Source organism: Microcaecilia unicolor, chromosome 12 (assembly GCF_901765095.1).
Source record: "Microcaecilia unicolor chromosome 12, aMicUni1.1, whole genome shotgun sequence".
Taxonomy (NCBI): Eukaryota; Metazoa; Chordata; class Amphibia; order Gymnophiona; family Siphonopidae; genus Microcaecilia; species Microcaecilia unicolor.
This window is the reverse complement of record NC_044042.1, coordinates 78,560,098-78,585,914: the sequence shown is the minus strand read 5'-3', so window position 1 is coordinate 78,585,914 and position 25,817 is coordinate 78,560,098. Positions and strand designations below refer to the sequence as shown.

Sequence of the window (25,817 nt, the reverse complement as noted above, 5' to 3'; positions counted from 1 at the left end):
GGAGAGAGGGGACACTCACATGGTCTTCGAGATATCAGGATTGAGTCACGAACATGGTTGGACCACAGCCCTGTGTGGTTGCAAATTGGTCTGGTAGGACCTCCAAAAGCTCCCCCGGAGAGGCGGATGGATGATTCCCTGCTTACAGATATGTCCCATATATTTCAGATTGAACAACATATTAAAGATTACCTCCATTTAATAATAACGGGGAGGTCTCACAGGGAATTCTCTGGGATGGTTTAAAGGCGGTACCTTAGGGGTCATCTTATTGCGTTACAGACACATGTGCGGAGAGTAAAGAGTCAGCAGGAAAGTTCTTTGCGTACATGCTTGTTAGAAGTGGAGAGACAGCTACAACAACGACCGGCGTCTCAGTTGGCTCGGCTGCTGGAGCAATCTTATAAACTTCGGCGGGAATTACACGATTTACAGTTAGATGTGTTGTCAGAGCAACTTCAGCGAGTCCATCAGGCTCACTCTGAATCTGGCAATAAAGCCAGTAGGCTTTTGGCTCATAAACTTAAGCAACAGTCTAAACGTAATCATATTGTGGGCCTGAGAGATGAGGCTGGGATGATGACCTTTGACTCCTTTCATATGCAACGACTCTTTCAGCAGTTTTATGAACAACTTTATACATCGAATATTGCTCCCTCAGAGGCGGATATCGGGCTTTCTGGACCGCCTTCAATTGCCTAGGCTTGGGGTAGGGGCACAACACCAGCTCTCTAGGCCTGTTGAGTTAGATGAAATTCTCCAGGCTATACGAACTTTGTCGCCAACAAAAGATCTTTGGTGGGTTGTTGACCCCCGTGCTCTTGTGGGTCTTTCGTTCCTTCACTGAAAGTCAGGATATTCCTCCATCCTGGAATCTGGCAACCATTACAATTCTACTCAAGCTGGGTAAAGATCCACAGTTATGTAGTTTCTACCGCCTGATTTCTCTTTTGGGGGTAGATTATAAAATTTTTACTACGATCTTAGCTAATCGCTTGCAGAAATACCTACCCCTATTGATTCATGAGGATCAGGCGGGTTTCGTCCATGGACATCAAACTTTTGACAACATACGCCGCGCCTTACATCTTATGTACCATGCTGAGCCTGCACGGGTGCCTTTATGTATTTTATCATTGGATGCAGAGAAGGCGGTTGATCGCGTGCATGTTTGTGGTGTTGCGACGGGCTGGAATAGATGGCTCCTTTTTGCATTGGTTGCATCTTATTTATAGGACCTCTTGTGCTTCGGTTCGTGTCAATGGCAGTAGGTCGTCCTCATTTCCTTTATTTCGTGGCACGAGGCAGGGTTGCGCTCTCTCGCCTCTTCTTTTTGCTCTAGTGGTTGAGCCGTTGGCAGAGTGCATTCGCACTCATACAGAGATTCAGGGCATTAGGCGAGGAGAGTTTGAAACTAAATTGTTCGTTTGCGGATTACCTTTTGTTTATCGGATCAGACAGTCTCTTTCCCTGCTTTGACTCTAGCTCTTGATGAATATGGTAAACTATCAGGTTTCAAAATTAATCTGAATAAGTCAGAAGCCCTGAATGTGTCGGTTCCGGAGGACCAGGTGGTTAAAGAGGGACTATCCCTTTAAGTGGGCATCCACAGGTATTAGGTACATAGGGGTAACTTTAACAAAAAAGTTTGAGGATCTTTATGCCGTGAATTTCCCAGGGAAACTCAAGGAGCTTTTCTTAGAACTTGAACGTTGGGAGGGTCTGACGGTTTCGTGGCTGGGCCGTATAGCAGCGGTCAAAATGATTTTGCTTCCTAAGCTGTTGTGCTTATTTATGGTGCTTCCTAGTTCAATGCCTTTTAGGGGATTGCAGCAGAGAGTTTTTTCCTTTTTCTGGAAGAGGAGACCCCCGCGGGTCCGTAGGGAGGTGATGTACCAACCACGTGCGAAGAGCGGGATGGGTGTTCCTTGGTTTTGGGCTTACTATCAAGCTGCCCATCTTCACATTTTAGCAGAATGGATGCAAAAGTCAGGCAAATTATGGGAGCGTTTAGAGCAAACTTGGTTGGATCCCCTTCTGCTAGCTGCAGTTCCATGGCTACCAGATCAACATTTGGGAGCGATAACTTAAAGATATGCCCCCGTTGTTGCAACGGCCCCTATCAGTTTGGAGGGATGTACGGCGCAGGTTTTTCCCGAGTTGCCAGTATTTTTTGCATATGTTTATTCGTTTTGCACCACAGTTTACTCCTGGGAAAGAGGCGGGAAAAATTGGGATTATGTGAATTGGGACAGATGTGGGAAGAGGGGGAGGTGGTTTCTTTTCAACATATACAAGAGGAATATGGGATTCCTGTTTCCCATTCTTTTCAGTATCATCAGGTACGGGATTTTATTTTGAGAAAGGCTAGGGCGGACTTGAGTTTAAATGAAATGCTTTTAGAACAATCTAGATTATATAGAGCTCTACTCTCACATAGTAGACCGGTTTTATACTACTAAAAGTGGGAGCAAGCTATGGGAGTGTCACATGAGTTTTCGCAAAGGGAAGGGGTTTTCAAATTACTGCTTAAAGTTTCTGTTTCCAGTGCTTTCATGGAAAATGGGTATAAGATCTTGTATAACTGGTACTACACCCCTCACAGGTTACATAAAATGTTCCCTTCGGTGTCAGCTCTGTGCTGGCGCCAATGTGCAGGAGAGGGTGAGATGTATCATATCTGGTGGGCGTGCCCAAAGGCTCAGAAATATTGGACTGATGTTTTGTGACTGGTGCACAGTATCACCAAGCTTTCATATCCTATGAAAATGGAACATTGCCTTCTCCATGTTAAGCCGAGGGACGTCAAGCCACACATTCATCACTTGGCTACATTTGTGTTTGTGGCCAGCAAGCTGGTCCTGGCTGCGGCTTGGCGGCAGAGTACATTGCCAGGTCGTCCGCAAATTGGCTCACATTCATCTGTCTAAATTGACAGCTAAGCGAACTGGTGATATCATAGTGTATCAGGAAATATGGGACGCTTATGTGACATGGTCCTCTTGTCCGGATCCCTCTCTTGGTCCTTTATATGGGGGGGTATGTGTTGTTTAATAAAGGGGAGGAGCTTTGTTGGGGGAGGGGAGGGGGGAATGGGTTTGGGGTTGAAGTTGAGGTTAGTCGCAGCATGTTTCAATTGATTTATGGCTGTGTGATTTTGATATATGATGTTAGGTTCCCATGTGTGGATTTTTTGTTGTAATGGCTTGTATTTCCTAATAAAAGCTTTAATTGAAAAAGAAAAAAAAGAAAAGGTGCAGAGAAGGGCGACAAAGATGATACAGGGGTTGGGACGACTTCTCTATGACGAAAGGCTGAAGCGGCTGGGGCTCTTCAGTTTGGAGAAAAGGCGGCTGAGGGGAAATATGATAGAGGTCTATAAGATAATGAGTGGAATGGAAAGGGTCGATGTGGAGCGTCTGTTTACGCTTTCCAAAAATACTAGGACAAGGGGGCATGCGATGAAGCTGCAGTGTAGTAAATTTAGAACGAATCGGAGGAAAGTTTTCTTCACTCAACGCGTAGACAGACTCTGGAATTCGTTGCCGGAAAAAGTGGTTAAGGCGGTTGACTTAGAAGAATTTTAAAAAGGGTTGGACGGCTTCCTGGAGGAAAAGGCCATAGAATGTTATTGAATGGACGTGGGAAAAATCCACTATTTCTGGGATGGGCGGGACAAATTGTTTGTTCTTTTGGCCACTGTCGGAGACAGGGTGCTGGGCTCGATGGACCCTTGGTCTGTCCCAGCATGGTGATGCTTTTGTGCTTATGTACTGTGTTGTTAAGAGGGGAGCTGTGAAATTGCTCTAATCAAGTCTAATTAAAACCTACATAAAACAATAATCAATGGATAAATGCCTACAGTAACAAGCTGTGTTTATTTTAAAACCCAGGGGAAGTTTTCCTTCTCCAGAACTCTCTCCCTACCCTCCAAAGTCTGGGTTCTACCTCGCTTCATCAAGACTGCCAACAAGCATAGCGCTGTTTATTTCTCTTTGCCAGTGTATCCGAGCTGCTTTCATACACACAACTTAACCGCGTGCATGAAAACCGCCTGTGACATGTGCAGAGCAGCCACGCTTAGTGATGGGCTACTCTGCGCATGCTCAGCTGGCCGACTGGCTTCCCCCATATTGAATGCAAATAAGCCTGTTCGCAAAAGCAAGAAGCAGCTCATTTGCATGCAATTCTCCTTGGGAATCCCTCTATTTCCAAATTGGTAACTTTTACCCATTTGAAATACAGCCGGATTCTTAACTTGGACCTTTGTGCATCTGGACCTAAATGTTAATATCTACCAGTTCAAGCTGCTTAGTGTGCTGCATGGCTTCCCACCATGGGGGCAAGCTGGGCTGCTGGCCAGCCTGGTGAACACAGGGACACATCAGGGGGTCCCTTCCACCACATAGTAGCAGATAGCTTAAATAATTAACCATTTGTTTAAACTACTACCAGTAAACTTTTAAATGAGGTAAGGAATGATGTCTTAGTGTGGTTTTCTCCAATCAATTTACTATGCTTTGAAGGGTCTCTCAACGGGTGCAGAAACCCATCTATTGTTTGAGAAGTAGAAAGAGCAGTACTGGGTTTTACTCACCTATGTTAGTTTCTTGGCTTTGTTATATAATGAATCCACTACTTTACTCATATTCTGGATCGTTTCAAGAGCAGCTTCGTACGTTTTATCTACCGGTGGTTCATCAAAAATAATCAAGACCCCCTCCCCCTGATCCAGGATCCCTGTGAACAGCAAGAGGAAGAATTATTTCAGTTTAAAATCTCTACTGCTTACAGCAAGGGTAGAATCTCACATCCTATTGAAGGCCTGGCTTATATATTTGCATTTAATGAATAAATAAGATTGTAAGAGAACATTCCAAAGAGTACATAATTCCAAAGACACCCTTTAAACTGAAAGTAAACTTCCAGAATGTGTAAGAAACATGTGTCAGATGTTACAGCTGAGTAGATGGGGTATGTTAATGTAATGCACATAAAAGTGCATACAGTTACACATTACTGACCTAAACTTGTCACTTCAAATACACATTTCATGACATAGGACAACTATGCCTAATTTTCTAATGCCATACAACTTGCACACCTATAACTCTTGGCAATGGAAAGAAATGCATGCAAGCTGAAAAAGAAGAGAACAGATACTTATCACCAGGCCTTCACTAGCACTTCCTATAAAGAGTATGGAACCCCATACTAAAACCCAGTCAATGGAAGGCAACATTTCTTTTAGAGACGCAATCCTCTATTCACCCAAACAAGCTAGAAGCCTTTAAACAGCTGCTGTCAGCAACACCTCACAGCTTCTAGGGATCCCTTTGAGTTTGTTACAATTCTTTGAGGAGAATGGAAAATAATGCAGACCACGGCAAACCACTTGCCCTTAAGCAGGGATACAGTAGGTCAAAGTACTGCAAATGTATGCTTTGCTGTGGTCTTCTGTACTAGTCTAAGACAGGTGAAAACAATTGTTGTATATAAATAATACACGCAAACCAGTGCTGTTAATTAATCGCAGTTAACTACCACAATTAACTCAAAATTTTAATGGCAGTTAACTGTAATTAAATCAACACTATGAACTGATGCATTTACCCCCCCCCCCCCCAAAAAAAAATAAAAATAAAAAATAAAAAAATATATAAATAAAGCCCCTTCCCAAACCTACCATAAGTGTGCCCTTGTGGTCTAGGGTAGGAATGATCCTTAATCATTCCTGCCTGTGCCAGCTCTGGGTTCAAAATAGTGGCTGTGACCTCTAGTGGTAAACTCATGAGACTACTGCTAGAGTTTATGGCCAACATTTTGAATTCACAGCTAGTATGGAAGGGAAGCAACTGGGGATCACTCCTGTCCTACCCTAAACCACCAAAGCATTCTTAAGTTAGGCCTGGGGGTGGCTGCTCTTTGGGAAAAGGTCAAAACTACCCCTGCCTGATATTCAGCCTGCTATGCGGTCAACTGTTAGTGTACTATCCAGGAACATGATTACAAATGCAATCAAAAATTTTCAACTGAGCAAATAACAATTACAACTTTTGAACAGCTATAGCTTAAGGTTCAAGGTTGCATTTATTTGATTGATCGACTAAGGCTGAGGCTGTCAAAGCAATTTACATACAATAAAAACTCAAACATACAGCACAATATATTATACTTTCAAAATTTTACCAAATAACCAAAATACATCAAAACACACACACATAAAAATAAAATAATGACATAAGCAAACAAAATTTAGCAAATGCAAGTAAACACAAGCAAACTCAGGCAACCTTGCTGTATCTCATATTATCATAAGGCCGAGGTAGACAGTTAAAAAAAAAAAAAAAAAATTTAGTTAGGGAAAACCAACTGGAAGAGGTGAGTTTTAAGCATAGCCTTAAATGGAGAGAAAGATCTCTGTACATAAGAGTATGGGTAGATTTAAACACTAATGCAGTAAAGCAGCTAACTGCATGAAGCTGTGCTGGGGACTTTATCAAACTGTGTGATCACTAGTGGACAGAAGGAAGATCATTAGAGCCCAAGGCTCACTATGAATGACAGAAACATCTTTTTTTGGGGGGGGGGAGGGGGAGGGGCGGAGGGAGATACTCAAGTCACCAATACAGGGCACTTCTTTACACACCTCTCTATTGACAGCTGAGCCAGCCTAAATCTTCTAGCAGTTCATCAGAATGCCTAGTAAAAAGCCTTAAATTCAGGGAGGACGTGACGTCACCTTCTGTGATGGCTGTCTGAGCCTTCAGCTCCATCCACCTTTGAGCTTCTTTCTGATGCAATTCACTCCCATCGGGTATAAGTTTATGATTCTGTCGTGGACCTTTGCAATGCTGGTCTGAATTTTTATGTCTACGAGGCGGAAAACAGCCAACACTCGCAAGTATGCATCATCTCCTCCCAGATCTGAAAACCATGAACAGCATGGCAGACTCTCCAGGAGAGCGCTCAGCTGGACTGGAAACAATCAGAGCATTATAACATGAACTCCCTACTTGCAATGTCCCAGGAACAACTTCTTGAGTGGTTTACAGAGCTTAAGTCAGACACTGTTGGTGTTAAAAGGAAAGGGAAATGGGACTTGATATACCGCCTTTCTGAGGTTTTTGCAACTACATTCAAAGCAGTTTGCATATATTCAGGTACTTATTTTGTACCAGGGGCAATGGAGGGTTAAGTGACTTGCCCAGAGTCACAAGGAGCTGCAGTGGGAATCGAACTCAGTTCCCCAGGATCAGAGTCCACTGCACGAACCACTAGGCTACTCCTCCACTAGCTATGTTCCATGTAGAAGCCTGCCCTTGCAGATCAGCAATGTGGCCACGCAGGCTTCTGTTTCTGTGAGTCTGACATCCTGCACATATGTGCAGGACGTCAGACTCTCAGAAACAGAAGCCTGCGCGGCCGCGTTGCTGATCTGCAAGGGCAGGCTTCTACATGGAATGTTGCTAGTGGAATAGCAACATTCCATGTAGAATCTCAAATAGTAGCAACAGAATCTCAATAGTAGCAACATTGCATGTAGAATCTCAAATAGGGAAAGGGAACTGGGACTTGATATACCGCCTTTCTGAGGTTTTTGCAACTACATTCAAAGCGGTTTACATATATACAGATACTTATTTTGTTTCCCAGGGGCAATGGAGGGGTTAAGTGACTTGCCCAGAGTCACAAGGAGCTGCAGTGGGAATCGAACTCAGTTCCCCAGGATCAAAGTCCACTGCACTAACCACTGGGCTACTCCTCCACTCTTAAGGAAGAAATCAGAGTTGGTAGCTAAGCTGCGCACCAACGTGCAGGAGCTCAGATAGAGTTGATGAGGTGGATGCCCATATGGATGAGACGATGGAAACCATGGGGAAATATGCAGAGCAAATGTGAGAGATGAAAGATACAGTAAGATCTACAGTTAAATTGAAGAACCTTGAAAACAGTACAAGGTGTAATAATTTGCACATCAGAGGTGTGCCAAAAAGTCCAGAATATAGTGACTGTAAGCAAATTGCAATGGATATTTGTATGACTTTGCATAAGAAAGGTGGAGAGTCAACTGAAAACTCACGTCAAAATTAGAGCCCATCATTCTCTTGGTAAAGCGAAGAATAATGAGTCACATATTATAGCATGAACGAATAATTATGTAGTCAAAGAGAATGGCTGTTCAAATGAGAACAATGAAAACTTTTTGAGTGGAAAGATGAGCAGGCAGTGGTGTTTGCAGACTTGGCTCCCGGCATTCTGCAAAGACACAGCTCTTTCAAGGAGGTGACAGCTACTGGGTACAAATGGCTGTTCCCTTTGGTTTATCTTTTACGCATAATGGGGTGGCTTACTACATCTTCAACCTGGTGGAAGCAGCATGTGCTCTCAAGGATAGCAACTGTAATTCTGAACGAGAAAACACAGGAACTTCAGGAGTGCTGCGAAGGGTGTGAAGTGACAAAAAGTGGTGCCAAAGCAAAAAAAAAAAAAAAAAAAAAAAATAGAAAGAATAATCGCAGAGTCTCTACACATAGCACAGAGTTCTTTGTAGCATGATGGACCTTAGAAAGTCACCAGTACTCTGCGACTGTGGTTCGGATGTGTATCTACAAGGATCATTTGATCTTTTAATTGCTGGATTGAGGCTTTGGTTGTTTATATGTATGAAGAAAAGAAATGCAGTATTTTTGGAGAGACTACTGAGTGTCAACAGAATGGATAAGGGAGCTTGAGTAGATAGTCTGACTGTACTGCATTAGCGCTGCATCTGTGGAGGTTTTTTTTTGTGTGTGTGACAGTGGGTGTGGATAATGTGTGGTTTTTGTTTGCTGACAAGGAACTCAGTGGTGAGCCACACCTCCAATGGGTGTGCCAGTGGTGGAGGACATGGGTTATCTATAGGCTTTTGGGAGAGGGAGGGTGTTAATTTGGGAATGGACCATGGGGGGAGGGGAAGCAGTGTTCACTCTGTCTGGGCATTTAAGGTTAATATTATTGTGGGATGGGCTTTAAGCTACTGTGTAATTTGGTGTTTCTCAATGTTAACGAAATAAACTCTGCATAGGGAGGGGAAGTGTTTAAAAGCTGATGCTACTCTTACCCAGGAAATACATTTAAATAAACCTCAGGAGTATCTGCTGCACAGTAAAATTACCCTCAATATTCTTAGCATCCAATATGCAGCACCCAAAGAAGGGGAAAGTGGGTATATTGATCTCTCACAAAACGGGTCTTCAAATTCTAGATGTTAAAAGGGATTCTAATAGCAAGTTTTTGTTGTTGCACTGTGTATTAGCATATCACAATGGGTTGTGTATATGGACCTAATAGTGGTAAAGGGTAATGTTTTGATGAGTTAAGTAAACGGCTTCAGGAATTTAGTACTGCCCCTTTAAATTTAGGAGAAGATTTTAATTATTAGGCTTATTTATTTATTAGGATTTATTACCCACCTTTTTGAAGGAATTCACTCAAGGCGGTGTACAGCAAAAATAAATCAAACATGTAACAGGAGTAAGAAAAGGTAAAATTATGTATCATACCTGATAATTTTCTTTCCATTAATCATAGCTGATCAATCCATAGACTGGTGGGTTGTGTCCATCTACCAGCAGGTGGAGATAGAGAGCAAACTTTTGCCTCCCTATATGTGGTCATGTGCTGCCGGAAACTCCTCAGTATGTCGATATCAAAGCTCCATCCGCAGGACTCAGCACTTAGAGAATTACACCCACGAAGGGACACTCTGCCCAGCTCACCACCGCCGAAACGGGGGAGGGGAATTAACCCAGCTCATCCCCACACAAGTGGGGGAGGGGAATCCGTCCAGCTCATCCCCGCGGAGCGGGGGAGGGACACCACACCCGCCGATGCGGGGGGATCTGGCTTATCCTGCAACCGCGGGAGGAGCTGACTGACCCTAACACCGCCGAAGCGGGAGGGGTACAAAGCTGCCCTACAGCAGCACGAAGCGGGAGGGAGTGCCGGCAGAATTTAAATCTCAATCCAGCCCCGTAAAACGGAGGGGAGAGGAATGCAGCAGCTCACTGTAACACTAACTCGTCTCAACTCTTGAAGAATCCAAGTGAAAGAAGAACTTGAACACGAAGTCCTCCTGAAGAAACTGAAGGCTAAACTTGAACCTAAAATTCAACCAGAATATAAACAGTACAGATATCTGGGAGGGGCTATGGATTGATCAGCTATGATTAATGGAAAGAAAATTATCAGGTATGATACATAATTTTACCTTCCATATCATCAAGCTGATCAATCCATAGACTGGTGGGATGTACCGAAGCAGTACTCACCCAGGGCGGGACATTGAAATCCCTGACCGCAACACTGAAGCTCCAAACCGGGCCTCCGCCCGAGCAGCCACAGTCAAGCGGTAATGCCTGGCAAAGGTATGGGCCTTCCCCGCGGCCACCTAAGCCGCTGCAATGGCTTCCTTGCCCATCTTGCCACTGTAGGCTTAGAAGCCTGCAGACCCTTACGAGGACCTGTAAACAGGACAAACAGATGATCCGATTTCCGGAAATCATTGGTCACTTCCAAGTATCTGATGATGACTCGTCTCACATCCAGAAATTGAGAGCAGAGTATTCCTCTGGGTAGACCTCCCTACGAAAGGAAGGGAGACAGAGCTGCTGAATCACCTGGAAGCGAAAAACAATCTTGGGCAGGAAGGAAGGCACTGTGCGAATAGTCACTCCTGCCTCAGTGAACTGCAGAAAAAGCTCTCGACATGAGAGTGCCTGGAGCTCGGAAACTCTTCTGGCTGAAGTGATAGCCACCAAAAAGACTGCTTTCAACGTCAGGTCTTTCAGAGATGCCCTCGACAAGGGTTCAAAAGGCGGCTTCTGCAATGCTCTTAGCACCAGGTTGAGATTCCACGCAGGCACCACTGAGTGCAGAGGAGGGCGCAGGTGATTAACTCCCTTGAGAAAGCGCACCACATCTGGCTGCGAAGTCAGGGAAGCACCCTTGAGGCGGCCCCTGAAGCAAGCCAGAGCCGCTACCTGAACTTTCAGGGAACTGAGCGACAGGCCTTTGTCCAGACCTTCTTGCAGGAACGCCAACACTGAAGAAATTGGAGCAGTGAAGGGAGAAAGTGAGCCTGCTTCACACCACGCTGCAAAGGTACGCCAAACCCTGGCGTAAGCAGTAGAAGTAGAGCGCTTCCTCGCTCTCAGCATAGTGGCGATGACCTTGTCTGAGAAGCCCTTCTTTCTCAGACGCTGCCGCTCAATAGCCAGGCCGTAAGACCAAAGGGGGAGGGATCCTCCATCACCACGGGACCCTGATGTAACCGGCCCTGCTCCACTGGCAGCCGCAGAGGATCGCCGACTGAGAGCCTGATCAAGTCCGCATACCAGGGACGTCTGGGCCAATCCGGACCCACCAGGATTACCCTGCCGGGATGCTTTGCCACCCAGTCTAGCACCCTGCCCAACATGGGCCAGGGCGGGAACACATAGAGAAGCTCTTGTGTCGGCCACTGTTGGAGAAGAGCATCTACTCCCAGGGATCGAGGGTCCCGTCCTCTGCTGAAAAAGCGCAGCACTTGGCAATTGGCCGATGACGCCATCAGATCTAGGCTCGGCTGGCCCCAGCGCTTCGTGATGCCCAAGAACGCCTGAGCAGATAGCTGCCACTCTCCGGGCTCCAAGGTATGGCGACTGAGAAAGTCCGCCTTGACATTCATGACTCCGGCAATGTGGGCCGCTGACAACTGTTCCAGGTTCGCTTCCGCCCACTGGCATAGATTCATGGCCTCCTTGGCTAGAGGGGCGCTCTTGGTACCTCCCTGGCGGTTGACATAGGCCACAGCCGTGGCATTGTCCGACAGGACCCGTACAGGCTTCAACACCAGTACCGGGATGAACTCCAACAACACCAACCGAATGGCTCTGAGTTCCAGGAGGTTGATAGACCACTTGCCTCTGCAGGAGACCAGAGCCCCTGCGCTGTCCTTCCCAAGCAGTGGGCTCCCCAGCCCATCAAAGAGGCGTCTGTCGTGACGACAATCCACTCCGGGGTCACCAGAGGCATTCCTGCAGACAACTTGTCTGTCTGCGTCCACCAGCTCAGCGCCTTGCGCACTGCTGGGTCCAAGGGAAGGCGCACAGCATAATCCTCCGACATCGGAGTCCAGCGCAGCAGCAGAGATTGTTGTAGTGGTCTCATATGAGCCCTGGCCCAGGGCACTACTTCCATCGTGGCCGTCATAGAGCCCAACAGCTGCACGTAGTCCCAAGCCCGAATAGGAGAGGCTACTAGGAACTAGTCCACCTGAGCCTGAAACTTGACAATCCGATTGTCTGGCAGGAACACTCTGCCCACTTGGGTGTCGAATCGAACTCCCAGATACTCCAGGGACTGAGTCGGGCGCAGCTGGCTTTACTCCCAGTTGATGATCCACCCCAGGGAGCTCAAAAGAGCAACCACCCGGTTCACAGCTTTGCCGCACTCTGCATATGAGGGGCTTGGATCAACCAGTCGTCCAGATAAGGATGGACTTGAACTCCTTCCTTCCTCAGGAAGGCCGCGATGACCACCATTACTTTGGAGAAGGTCCGCGGAGCAGTAGCCAACCCGAACGGGAGGGCTCTGAACTGGAAGTGTCGGCCCAGTACTGCAAAACGCAGAAAGCGTTGATGAGGAGGCCAGATGGGAATATGCAAGTACGCTTCCTTGATGTCCAAGGATGCCAGGAACTCTCCTGCCTTCACTGCCGCTATAACAGAGCGGAGGGTCTCCATGCGAAAGTGCCGAACTTTCAAGGCCCAATTGACCCCTTTGAGGTCGAGGATAGGCCGTACAGAACCTCCTTTCTTTGGTATCACAAAGAAAAAGGAGTAACATCCCTTGCCAAGCTGATTTTCTGGCACCGGAACGACCGCCCCCAGGCGGATCAGATTGTTCAAGGTCTGCTGCACTACCACAGCTTTGACCGGAGACTTGCAGGGAGAGAGTACAAACCCGTCTTTTAAGGGTCGGCAGAACTCTAGCTTGTAGCCGTCTCTGATGACTTCCAGCACCCAAGCGTCTGAAGTTATTGTGGTCCACTCGCCCATAAACGAGGACAGCCGTCCTCCAATCTGCACTGGGGCGTGGACCAAGGCCCCGTCATTGGGTACGAGACCCTGGGGGAGGACCGGAGGGAGCACCTCCGGGACGGCGGTCTCTGCGAAAGGAATGCTGCTTGGGGGAGAAGTTCCTCTTGAAGGAAGAGGGGGCAGAGGAGCCCGACCTGCCCGGGCGGTACAGACGGGCTTCCTGAAACCGTCCTCTGGAGGTACCAGGGCGAGTACTAGCCCGAGCCCTGACCTCTGGTAACTTCTTGCCCTTAGACGTGCCGAGATCGGTCACGATTTTGTCCAGCTCGACCCCAAAGAGCAGCTTGCCTTTAAAAGGCAATCTAGCCAGGCGGGATTTAGAGGCGTGGTCAGCAGACCAATGTTTCAGCCAAAGCCACCGCCACGCAGAGATTGTCTGAGCCATGCCTTTCGCTGAGGCCCTCAAGACATCATACAGCAAGTCTGCCAAATAGGCTAAGCCCGATTCCAGGGCCGGCCAATCAGCCCTCAAGGAAAGATCCGAGGGGAAAGCCCGCTGCACCATAGTCAGGCACGCCCTGGCCACATAGGAGCCGCAAATTGAGGCCTGCAAACTTAAAGCAGCTGCCTCAAAGGACGACCTTAAGGCCGCCTCCAATCTTGTCTTGGGCGTCCTTTAGGGCCGTGCCACCTTCCACCGGCAACGCCGTTTTCTTAGTCACCGCAGTGATTAAAGAATCCACGGTAGGCCACAGATAGGCCTCACGTTCACTTTCAGTCAAAGGATAGAGGCGGGACATAGCTCTAGCCACTTTAAGGCTCGCTTCCGGGACATCCCATTGAGCCGCAATTAAGGTGTGCATGGCATCATGCACGTGGAAGGTTCTAGGCGGGCGCTTCGTCCCCAGCATAATGGCAGAGCCAACAGGGGCTGAGGGAGAGACGTCCTCCGGAGAGGAAATCTTCAAAGTGTCCATGGCCTGTACCAACAGGTTGGACAAATCCTCTGAGCTAAAAAGCCGCGCTGCAGAGGGGTCATCCGCTCCTTCCGAGCGGGGATCCGTCTTCTCCAAGGAATCCGCAAAGGACCGTTGGGAGACCTCAGATACGCTGCCCTCATCTACATCGGAGGAGACAAAGTCCTCCAAAGCCTGGGAATCAACCCGAGGGCGTTTACCTCTGGGAACGTCAACCTCTTAACCAGACGAGGGAGCAGGGGCAGCGTTTTGCATAAGGAAGGCCTGATGCAGCAGCAAAACAAACTCGGGGGAGAAACCCCCCAGACTGTGTACTTCCGCAGCCTGGGCAACAGCCCTAGACGCACCCTCAACCGGCGCTCGCAAGAGCGGGGTAGAGACATGCTGCGCATCCAAAATGGCGTCCGGCGCGACACTCCGCGAAGGAGCCGCGCGGGAAGAACGGCGCTTAACTTTAGCCGCTTTGTGCCGTCGCCCAAATTAAGGGCGTTCATGGCATTAATGTCTCCAACCTCAAGGGCGGCCCAAGAAGAAGCCATCCAAGCCGCATGGCCGGCCAAGATGGCGGAGGCGAGGAGCGGGGGATGGGCGTTTATGGCGGGAAAAATCGCCACGCCGGAGGAAGGACCGGGACATTCATCGGCCACGAAACTGTCACCCAACAAGGGCGAATCAGGCTTTAAGACCCCCGCATCCCCTCTAGAAGCGCCCAAGCGATCCGGGGAGCGACTCTTTACGCCCTCGCCCTCCGACGCCATATGCCACGTGGAGATAAATCGGGGAACCCCCTGCCCGCTATAAAAAGGTAAAAATTACCTGCTGTCCGCTCCGAGCTGTAACGACCTGTAACGACCTGGTGTCCCAGTGAGTAGCTGCAATAAACGTTTAAATAAACGTCGAAATAAACGCCTTTAAGGACGTTCAAAATTTTTTTTTTTTTTTTTTTTTTTAACGGAGCCAGCGGGAGGGGGGAGAAAAGGAGGGACCTGGCACCACCAGGTTTGCACTTGCTCAAAAGAGCCCTCAACCCCAGGCACTCAACAAAACCTAAGAATTAGGCTTGGAGGCCTAGCCAGAGCTGCTGCTGTGTGTGACCACCACCTGCTGAGATAGAGAACATACTGAGGAGTTTCCGGCAGCACATGACCACATGTAGGGAGGCAAAAGTTTGCTCTCTATCTCCATCTGCTGGTAGATGGACACAACCCACCAGTCTATGGATTGATCAGCTTGATGATATGGAATAAGGGGATTAATTAAAAGAAAGTTGAAAATGAGGTCACCTGCTTCCTGAAATAGACAGTCTTGTGTTAAGCAAAGTCTTTCATGGAATGCATGATTCTTAATCCACAGATTCCTTTAAAAGAAGAGGGTGTTGGGATACTAAGCATTGCAAAAGATTGAAGCTATTGATGGAGCAGTGTCAGCTTGTTGACGTTTGGAGATAACACAATATGGGTTGGAGTCATCACACTTTTTATTCCATACCATACGATGTTTTTAGTAGATTGCTAATTTGTTTCCCGGAGGAACATACCCAACCATGGTGCTGGATATAGAGGTCCAGACTACTACATGGCCTGATCATGCTCCAATCTTGTTAAATTTAAATTTAGGGGAGAGAATAAGAGGTTGAAATTTCAAAAACTTAATGAAAATTAGTTCGGACCCAGACTCTTGGGCCTTCAATTCTGATATTAGCTAGGTTTTTTGTTTATCAGCAATTATATTCTAGCGAAGCTAGTCAGTGTGAATTACTTTCTCACTGTTTTGAAACAAAAAATGTTGGATAGCTAAATTATGGAGACTGAAATATTAGGGGCTATAAAAACTCTTAAGGAAGGGAAAGCTCCTGGTTTAGATGGCCTTTCTTCTTGTTTTTATTGAAAATATTAGCGTAGAGATATGTTTAATGCAACACAACAGTGTTGTCCCCTGTTGCCACTTCTCTTTGCTTTATTGAACCATTGGCAGACAGAATTAGAAGTAACCCTGATGTACGTGATATGAGAATGGGTTCTTTGGAACATAAAGTGGCATGGTTCACAGATGAAGTTATGTTGGCTGAGTCTATGCTCTCACTCACAGTGTTGGTGAAAGAAATAAATGCTTATAGACATGCCCTCTAGGTCTATCACCTTCCTGTCTCTGGAAATGAGAAAAATGAAAAAAAAAAAAAAAAAAATGCAACACAGCAAGACACGTTTGTAAGTGCATGTGTTGTGTAGGGTTAAGCTGGGCAGGGGGAAGGGTAGTAGGGAAGAGGTGGAGGATTACTTTGAGGGCTGGGATAGTAGAGGACAGGAAAGGCAGTTTTGAAAGAAGCAGTTCCCTATGTTTCACTGCATGCAAGCTTCCATGCCATAAAAGCTGGAATTCCTTTTTCCATAGAAAATTGAAGGGGGGGAGGGGTTGTCTCTGGAACCCTGGTCCAATTTGGCCCACGTTGAACACTTATACTGTGCTTTCCCCCTACATAACAGAATGGGATGAAATGGGCAAATTCCTGAGCAGGTCACCTATAACCACAATTTGGTCTCAGCTTATATTGTCCTTGATAGCCTTCAACAGCAGCTACTCATTATTATGTATACTCTATCAAAATGATCTGGGGATTCCTGTTCAAGTGGGAATGACACTCACTTACATGTTTGGAAGTACAGTTATGTGAAGATCCTAAAGAGCTTCTCATTTTCCCCCCAAACCCACCTCCCTGCTCCCCCCGTTTTCTATTTCTGTTGATGGCTCTCTCATTCTCCCTGTCTCCTCAGCTCGAAACCTTGGGGTCATCTTTGACTCTTCTCTCTCCTTCTCTGCTCATATCTAGCAGATTGCCAAGACCTGTCGTTTCTTTCTTTACAACATCCGTAAAATCCGCCCCTTTCTTTCCGAGCACTCTACCAAAACCCTCATCCACACCCTTGTCACCTCTCGTTTAGACTACTGCAATCTACTTCTTGCTGGCCTCCCACTTAGTCACCTCTCCCCTCTCCAGTCGGTTCAAAACTCTGCTGCCCGTCTCATCTTCCGCCAGGGTCGCTTTACTCATACTACCCCTCTCCTCAAGACCCTTCACTGGCTCCCTATCCGTTTTCGCATCCTGTTCAAACTTCTCCTACTAACCTATAAATGTATTCACTCTGCTGCTCCCCAGTATCTCTCCACACTCGTCCTTCCTTACACCCCTTCCCGTGCACTCCGCTCCATGGATAAATCCTTCTTATCTGTTCCCTTCTCCACTACTGCCAACTCCAGACTTCGCGCCTTCTGTCTCGCTGCACCCTACACCTGGAATAAACGTCCTGAGCCCCTACGTCTTGCCCCATCCTTGGCCACCTTTAAATCTAGACTGAAAGCCCACCTCTTTAACATTGCTTTTGACTCGTAACCACTCGCCTCCACCTACCCTCCTCTCTTCCTTCCCGTTCACATTAATTGATTTGATTTGCTTACTTTATTTATTTTTTGTCTATTAGATTGTAAGCTCTTTGAGCAGGGACTGTCTTTCTTCTATGTTTGTGCAGCACTGCGTATGCCTTGTAGCGCTATAGAAATGCTAAATAGTAGTAGTAGTAGTATTCCAGTCTAATTATGGACTGCTGCTTTCAGCTCTAGCAAGAGATATGGACATTTCGGGTCCAAGGGGTTTCTTCTGGTTGGGTCATATCCCTGTAGCCAAAATGAATATCTGGCCAAGAATTTTGGTTTTATTTATGGCACTTCCAGTGCACGTTCCCCTTAAGGTGTTAAATGCTTTACAGGAATGTATTTTTTATTTCATTTGGAGAGGTAGATCACCAACTGTGGCCAGGAAGGATGCTTTGATCTAAGAAAAGAGGGAGTTTAGGCGTTCCCTGTCTGTAGAAATATTAGGAAGTGGCCCAGCTTAGAGCCTTGTTTGAGTGGAGTATAAGGGTTGCAGGAAAGGCTTAGGCCAGCTACAGCAAGAGGACCTCTTACCATTAGCGAGTTATGCCCTGGCTCTCTATGTTTTAAATAGGACTATCTGTATACAATAAATCCTTTATCGCTTTTTATTTGAAAGTTGGGGGTGGGTGGGAACGCTAGTTCAGTTACTGCAAAAGAAAGCTTTTTTTCTCTCCATATATGGGAACTCCAAGTTTCAACAGGGGACCTTGCCTACAAATAGAGAGTGGGCTATCAAAGGTCTTGTATATTTTATGTAGTCATTTGATGGTGATGGAATGTTACATTCTTTTGAGAAACTGCAATCATTTCTTAGTTTGGTATCTGGGGACTGGTATTCTTATCTGAAAGTATGACATTTTGTGAAAAGTGATGTGCCCTAGAAGGATTTGGCTCTCCCCGTGACATCATTTGAACAGCTCTATGAAAACTTTTGGGATAATAAGTCAGCGATGCACAAAACTTTCCGGGCTACCAACGTGTGATTTTGACCGGTTCAAGCAGGTTTAGCAAGCACAATAATCAGCAAGAAATTCACAAATGGGCTCTTTGTGCTTTTTACCATTTTCAGTAGCAGATTACGAGAATCATATACAAATGTATTACAGGTAGCTGATTACTATTTAAATGTGCATCCCGAGGGATGAACAGAATACAGCCTCTACCACCTTTCATGAGGACATTTTTATGGGAGGTCAAGAGCTGTCGTACCATGACGGCGGATTCTTTGTGGAGCAGTCTGCTGGTTTGTATTTGCAAAGAGATTCTGGCTCGCCTGTCCCCTGTGTCATGGAATAATATGGTTCTTGTAGAAAAGTAGATTGTATCAATGTCACCTAAAGTTCCCAAGGCTAGTCACAGAAAGGGTTTCAACGTATCATCAATGACGACACCTAGACCATTTTCCTGGGTAGTGACTCCTAATGTGGAACCCTGCATCACGTAGCTATAATTTGGGTTCTTCTTTCCCACATGCATAATTTTGCACTTGCTCACGTTTCTGCCATTGGGATGCCTAGTCTCCCAGTCTCATAAGGTCCTCTTGCAAATTTTGACAATCCTCTTGTGAATTTATTTACCTCCATGAATGTGCTTTCATTAATCAAGGTTCTATTTACCTTGTCATAGTTCCAATTTCTTTCCTAATAAATTCCCAAGCAAGCTGCTGCTCCCTATTCTTCTCATCTTCCTTCACCTGCCTATTACCTGTCCTAGAAGTCAAAAGCTCAGTCCCCTGCAATCACCACTAGAGGAATATGGGAACGGTGGGTTGGGGGAGGGGGGGGGGGAACAACCCAGACAGCATTTTAACAGATTTCTCACAATGGTCCCCATTCCTCTCCCCCACCCAAGTGGCAGACACCACAAATAAAAATGTGGAGATTACAGGACACCCATCATTGTTTTATACACAAAGGTAAACTCACCGTGAAACTTCTTGTCCAGGATCATCTGAGACAGTTTCCGCTCCACATCGGGCTGAAAAGTGAAAAGGAACAAAGTATAGTACAGGTAAGGAGGGGCAATCTAACCAGCAACTGTTCTGCAGGCTGTGTTTCTGAGTCAAGTGAAAAGTTAAATTACTATATAACAATATACAGATCATAGCATTTTCCCCCACTTGGGCTCATGTATGGTTGGCTGCTGGTTTTATTATTCAGACCAAACTCCCATTAATCTCAGCCGCTGCAGGACCAGCCTTGTTAAGGAAAATGAGGTGCCATACGTGAAAAAACAGAATCAGTTTTCAACTTCAGCATTAGGGTTGATTTTTCAGTATGATGATTAATACAGAAGCACCAGGATCAGTAAACTGAGTGGTCATCATAGAATCATGTTGTATGTAAACCTCCTTGTTATGTTTGACAGTAAAGATGGAAGAGCAGGGGAGGGCAACCTTTATACACAGAGGGCCACATTACATAACGTCAGAACCTGAAATGCACAGAGCTCCACAGACCTTCTATGATAGAGTAAAAAGTTAACTAGAAATGATGGAAGCAAACCGCTAGAGTGGCTATTCTGAAAATATCTGTGAAATACAGTATTTACAATTGCCAAAACTCTGGCTGACATTTTCTGTGCATACTTCCCATGGTCCCATGGGCCACATAAGATTCAATGGATGGCCATAGGCTGCTCACCTCTGTGGTAGAGTAAATCTAACAGACCATAAACCGTGCTGTAAAAACTGGATCCAATGCCAGCAGAGACTGATCCCTTGGCACTAAGCGAGGTCAGTCCTGCTGGAAAAGCAGCTGCTACTTGTTCATATTATGCAGGGCAGCCAATATTAGGTACAGGTTCAACTTTATTTAATATATTGCAAATCATAAAATCTAAGCAGTTTACAGTGAAGTACATTTAAAAAAAAAAGGAGCAAGAATAGAGGAACACCATACTAGAAAACTAGGTTACAATTTATAGTTATAAGGAAGGGGTGAGAGAATAAAGGTTAGGAAGTAATTAACCCTAAGACAAAAAGACAGTGGAGGAGTGGCCTAGTGGTTAGGGTGGTGGACTTTGGTCCTGGGGAACTGAGTTCGATTCCCGGCACAGGCAGCTCCTTGTGACTCTGGGCAAGTCACTTAACCCTCCATTGCCCCATGTAAGCCGCATTGAGCCTGCCATGAGTGGGAAAGCGCGGGGTACAAATGTAACAAAAAAAAAAAAAAGGGAGCGGGGAGAAAACAGACAAACTGACTGCCAAATAATTTCAAGGGCTGCAGAGGTTTGCAAAGCAAAGACCTTAGGTCCAAATTATGTAGTGTTAAAAGCTTTTTTAAAAAGGTATGCTTTCAAGGTTGCCTTAAAACTCTTAACAGAAAGCTCATCACAAAAATTCAGAGGTATGAGGTTTCATTGGATAGGGACAACCACAGAAAAATAGGTTGATCGGGCACGGTGTGAATGAATCCACAGGTGAGAAGGAATGACCAGAAAATGTTGGTGAGAAGAGCGCAAAGAGTGAATTGGACAATAGGAAGAAGTGATCTGAACAGAAACTGTGGTACACCAGAATGAAGGATTTCATGTATCAGTGCTAGAATCTTAAATATGATACAGAATTGGAAGGGGAGCCAGAGTTCCGACCTCAGACACAAAAATAAGGGGAAAAAAATGAATGTGCCCTTCCTTGCAAGTCTATGGAGCTTTTAAAGCTGATGTCTGTTTTGTAAAGAAATTACTGAGCTTCTTTAACCAGTGGCAGGGGTATTGCAGTACCAGTTTGGGACAGCAGGACTCCTGTACACCATGTCACACTCTAGCTTCTTACCTTGGCGAGCTTGATGAGACTGGATATGTGCTCAATCTGAAAAGGAGGAGAATACATAAGCATCGGTCAGTCATTCCATGCTTACTCTAAGAGAGGCTGCAGCTTTTGATGCGCACCTATGGTGGTCTACACAGGAGCAAGGTGGCCACCACCTCACCCTTGCCTTCTGCAATTTCAATTTGTTTTCATATCAGGAGAAAAATATGCAAATAATTTATAACTCCAAGCAGATCTCCACATCTTATACCAGGCAGAAGGAACCACTCAGAAACCATTCACAAAATTCAGACAATCTTTTCTAACATCTAGAAAACAGAACAACATGGAAGTAGGATTACAATTATTGGGGTGGGGGGATGGGGGGAACTATTCTCATGGATGTAGTTACAACTAGAAACCTAAATGAATGCTTAAAAGTAAAGTCAGATAAAAGTAACGTGCTAGGGAAGAAAAATATATTAAAGTGATGCAGAATGACATTAAGGGACTAAGTCTCAGAGAAGGCCCAAGCACATGGTGGGCATTCTAGCAGTTGTAGGACCCAACCACCTCCTCTCCTCCTTGCCCTGTTAGTCTGGCCTAGCCACTCCTCACCTGTACTCTAGAGAAGGGCTCGATGACGCGGATCAGATTTTGTTCCAATAAATTGTCATACAGCTTTGCAAGATGTGTGTTAATGATAGGATCATCTCGAAGCTCTGCTTTGTAGTCTGACAGTGCCTGGAAGAAAAGGGAGAGAGGGAAGCCCAGCCACTTCAAAATCTGATCCATAATCAGTTTCCAGGCTTTCAAACACCTAATGACCAACACATACACTCTCCCCACTAGCCATTCCTGCTCTGGAACCTCATAGCATGTTTCATAGTACATAACAGGATTTAAGGCAGACAACTGAACTTTGACACTGCAATTATTTTCTCAACCATCCACAATTTCAGTCTACTTCGTTTGGTAATCCTTCCAACCTCCAAGACATGTTCCTAACGAGAGGTGCACAACCATACTCCATTTCAGTCCCCCCAAATTTAGGGAACAGGTAACTTACCTTTTCAAGGTCCGCCAGGGATCGGTTTTTGCTGGCCTGTGCTACACACTTTAGCGCTTCTGTCTGGAAGAAAAGAAGAGCAACCCTAGATTACTATTGCTCTGTAGAAGGTACATATTTGATGTGCTTCATGGTGAGGGGCTGCCCTCTTAACACATGCTGCAGAAGTAGGGTTGGGCACTGAAATTTGAATCTGGACTGCGCTGACTTAATAGGAAGATGTGAACAAAAAGATTTAGAGCAGAAGGCAGAAGAAACTGTAGGCTCTGCTTCACAACAGAACAGCAACTGAAATTCAAGCTTTGAAACCAGAGCAATGGGGTATGGCCTCATGCTCTCCCACCACCACACATTTTCCTTGTGTTTTTAGATCTTTGTGGCCCACTATGCAGCAGCCTTAGACTGGTATTTCCATACGTGATGGAAGTTTGAATCTGCCAGATCTCTTGTGTTTATAGTTCCTCAGACTCACAGCTGGTGTTTTATCAGAATAATTTGCCTTTTGTCCGATAGCAGCTACACCTTTCTGTACTCAGCACACTTGAAAGGGTTTTTACATTCTTTTGTCCCTCAGATTTTATGCATAAGAGGTAATATACCCTTGGACATAAACAAAATACAGAAGCATCCACAATTCAAAGCTGCTGTCACCCAAAGAGGATTAAACACATCTCCACCAACTTCCAGAGGCTCCACAATACAATACTGTTAACATGAACAGCAATGCAGGTTGCAGAACCGGACTTGGCTGGTTTGCGTTTTGCTTCTATGTAAGCTCCGTAGGGAAGGGGCTCTCTCATGTGCATCTAAAGTGCTGCATGTGATGGGCTGCACTACAAAAGTGATGGAGTAACAGAATCAGCGGACAAAAGCTGTTTCCTACCTGTCTTCCAGCATACCGAAGGGCGAGTTTGCCACTCACCAATGCCTGTACATCTTCAGGGCTGAGAGAAAAGGAGGGAAAATCAGCTCACTCATCTTTAAATAAATTCTCTGTGTGTCCCGCTTACCACCCCTGACTGGTTTTGAAATGTACACTGCCATGCTTCTCAGTGTAACCCACAAACCATTTTGACTTTCTTGATTTTTGAAAGGCTCACAAAGCAGAGTCTGATCATTGCCAAGACAACAGCTAGACTAATTCTGAGGGCTAAATTAGGGAGGCATTTCAGAAACTTCCTGCTTGCTTCAGTATGGTAAAATTATGTATAATCATACCTGATAATTTTCTTTCCATTAATCATAGCTGATCAATCCATAGACTGGTGGGTTGTGTCCATCTACCAGCAGGTGGAGATAGAGAGCAAACTTTTGCCTCCCTATATGTGGTCATGTGCTGCCGGAAACTCCTCAGTATGTCGATATCAAAGCTCCATCCGCAGGACTCAGCACTTAGAGAATTACACCCACGAAGGGACACTCTGCCCAGCTCACCACCGCCGAAACGGGGGAGGGGAATTAACCCAGCTCATCCCCACACAAGTGGGGGAGGGGAATCCGTCCAGCTCATCCCCGCGGAGCGGGGGAGGGACACCACACCCGCCGATGCGGGGGGATCTGGCTTATCCTGCAACCGCAACCGCGGGAGGAGCTGACTGACCCTAACACCGCCGAAGCGGGAGGGGTACAAAGCTGCCCTACAGCCGCACGAAGCGGGAGGGAGTGCCGGCAGAATTTTAAGTCTCAATCCAGCCCCGTAAAACGGAGGGGAGAGGAATGCAGCAGCTCACTGTAACACAAACTCGTCTTAACTCTTGAAGAATCCAAGTGAAAAAACTTGAACACGAAGTCTTTCTGAAGTAACTGAAGACTAAACTTGAACCTGAAATGCAACCAGAATAAAAACAGTACAGATATCTGGGAGGGGCTATGGATTGATCAGCTATGATTAATGGAAAGAAAATTATCAGGTATGATTATACATAATTTTACCTTCCATATCATCAAGCTGATCAATCCATAGACTGGTGGGATGTACCGAAGCAGTACTCACCCAGGGCGGGACATTGAAATCCCTGACCTCAACACTGAAGCTCCAAACCGGGCCTCCGCCCGTGCAGCCACAGTCAAACGGTAATGCTTGGAGAATGTATGAGCCGAAGCCCAAGTTGCCGCCTTGCATATCTCTTCCAAGGAGACGGATCCGGCCTCTGCCATCGAGGCCGCCTGAGCTCTCGTGGAGTGAGCCTTCAGCTGGATAGGCGGCACCTTCCCCGCGGCCACATAAGCCGCTGCAATGGCTTCCTTGACCCATCTTGCCACTGTAGGCTTAGCAGCCTGCAGACCCTTACGAGGACCTGCAAACAGGACAAACAGATGATCCGAATTTCCGGAAATCATTGGTCACTTCCAAGTATCTGATGATGACTCGTCTCACATCCAGATATTTAAGAGCAGAGTACTCCTCTGGGTAGTCCTCCCTACGAAAGGAAGGGAGACAGAGCTGCTGATTCACATGGAAGCGAGAAACAATCTTGGGCAGGAAGGAAGGCACTGTGCGAATAGTCACTCCTGCCTCAGTGAACTGCAGAAAAGGCTCTCGACATGAGAGCGCCTGGAGCTCGGAAACTCTTCTGGCTGAAGTGATAGCCACCAAAAAGACTGCTTTCAACGTCAGGTCTTTCAGAGATGCCCTCGACAAGGGTTCAAAAGGCGGCTTCTGCAATGCTCTTAGTACCAGGTTGAGATTCCACGCAGGCACCACTGAGTGCAGAGGAGGGCGCAGGTGATTAACTCCCTTGAGAAAGCGCACCACATCTGGCTGCGAAGCCAGGGAAGCACCCTTCAGGCGGCCCCTGAAGCAAGCCAGAGCCGCTACCTGGACTTTAAGGGAACTGAGCGACAGGCCTTTCTCCAGACCTTCTTGCAGGAACGCCAACACTGAAGAAATTGGAGCAGTGAAGGGAGAAAGTGAGCCTGCTTCACACCACGCTGCAAAGATACGCCAAACCCTGGTGTAAGCAGTAGAAGTAGAGCGCTTCCTCGCTCTCAGCATAGTGGCGATGACCTTGTCTGAGAAGCCCTTCTTCCTCAGACGCTGCCGCTCAATAGCCAGGCCGTAAGACCAAAGGGGGAGGGATCCTCCATCACCACGGGACCCTGATGTAACCGGCCCTGCTCCACTGGCAGCCGCAGAGGATCGTCGACTGAGAGCCTGATCAAGTCCGCATACCAGGGACGCCTGGGCCAATCCGGACCCACCAGGATTACCCTGCCGTGATGCTTTGCCACCCGGTCTAGCACCCTGCCCAACATGGGCCAGGGCGGGAACACATAGAGAAGCTCTTGTGTCGGCCACTGTTGGAGAAGAGCATCTACTCCCAGGGATCGAGGGTCCCGTCCTCTGCTGAAAAAACGCGGCACTTGGCAATTGGCCGATGACGCCATCAGATCTAGGCTCGGCTGGCCCCAGCGCTTTGTGATGTCCAAGAACGCCTGAGCAGATAGCTGCCACTCTCCGGGCTCCAAGGTATGGCGACTGAGAAAGTCCGCCTTGACATTCATGACACCGGCAATGTGGGCCGCTG

The 25,817-nt window shown here is 46.6% G+C and overlaps 1 protein-coding gene across 2 annotated transcripts in view; it reads right to left on the bottom strand.

The window, feature by feature from the left end:
* The window catches only part of PSMD11 (proteasome 26S subunit, non-ATPase 11), a 93,679-nt gene that overhangs the window by 12,097 nt on the left and 55,765 nt on the right, over positions 1–25,817 (bottom strand). For both annotated transcript variants that reach the window (XM_030221369.1, XM_030221367.1), the window contains exons 8-13: positions 23,174–23,234; positions 22,291–22,353; positions 21,840–21,965; positions 21,246–21,281; positions 19,396–19,447; positions 4,598–4,740 (exon numbers count right to left, since the gene is read on the bottom strand). In XM_030221369.1, coding sequence (XP_030077229.1) covers positions 4,598–4,740; positions 19,396–19,447; positions 21,246–21,281; positions 21,840–21,965; positions 22,291–22,353; positions 23,174–23,234 — 481 coding nt within the window. The remainder of the gene's footprint in view (positions 1–4,597; positions 4,741–19,395; positions 19,448–21,245; positions 21,282–21,839; positions 21,966–22,290; positions 22,354–23,173; positions 23,235–25,817) is intronic.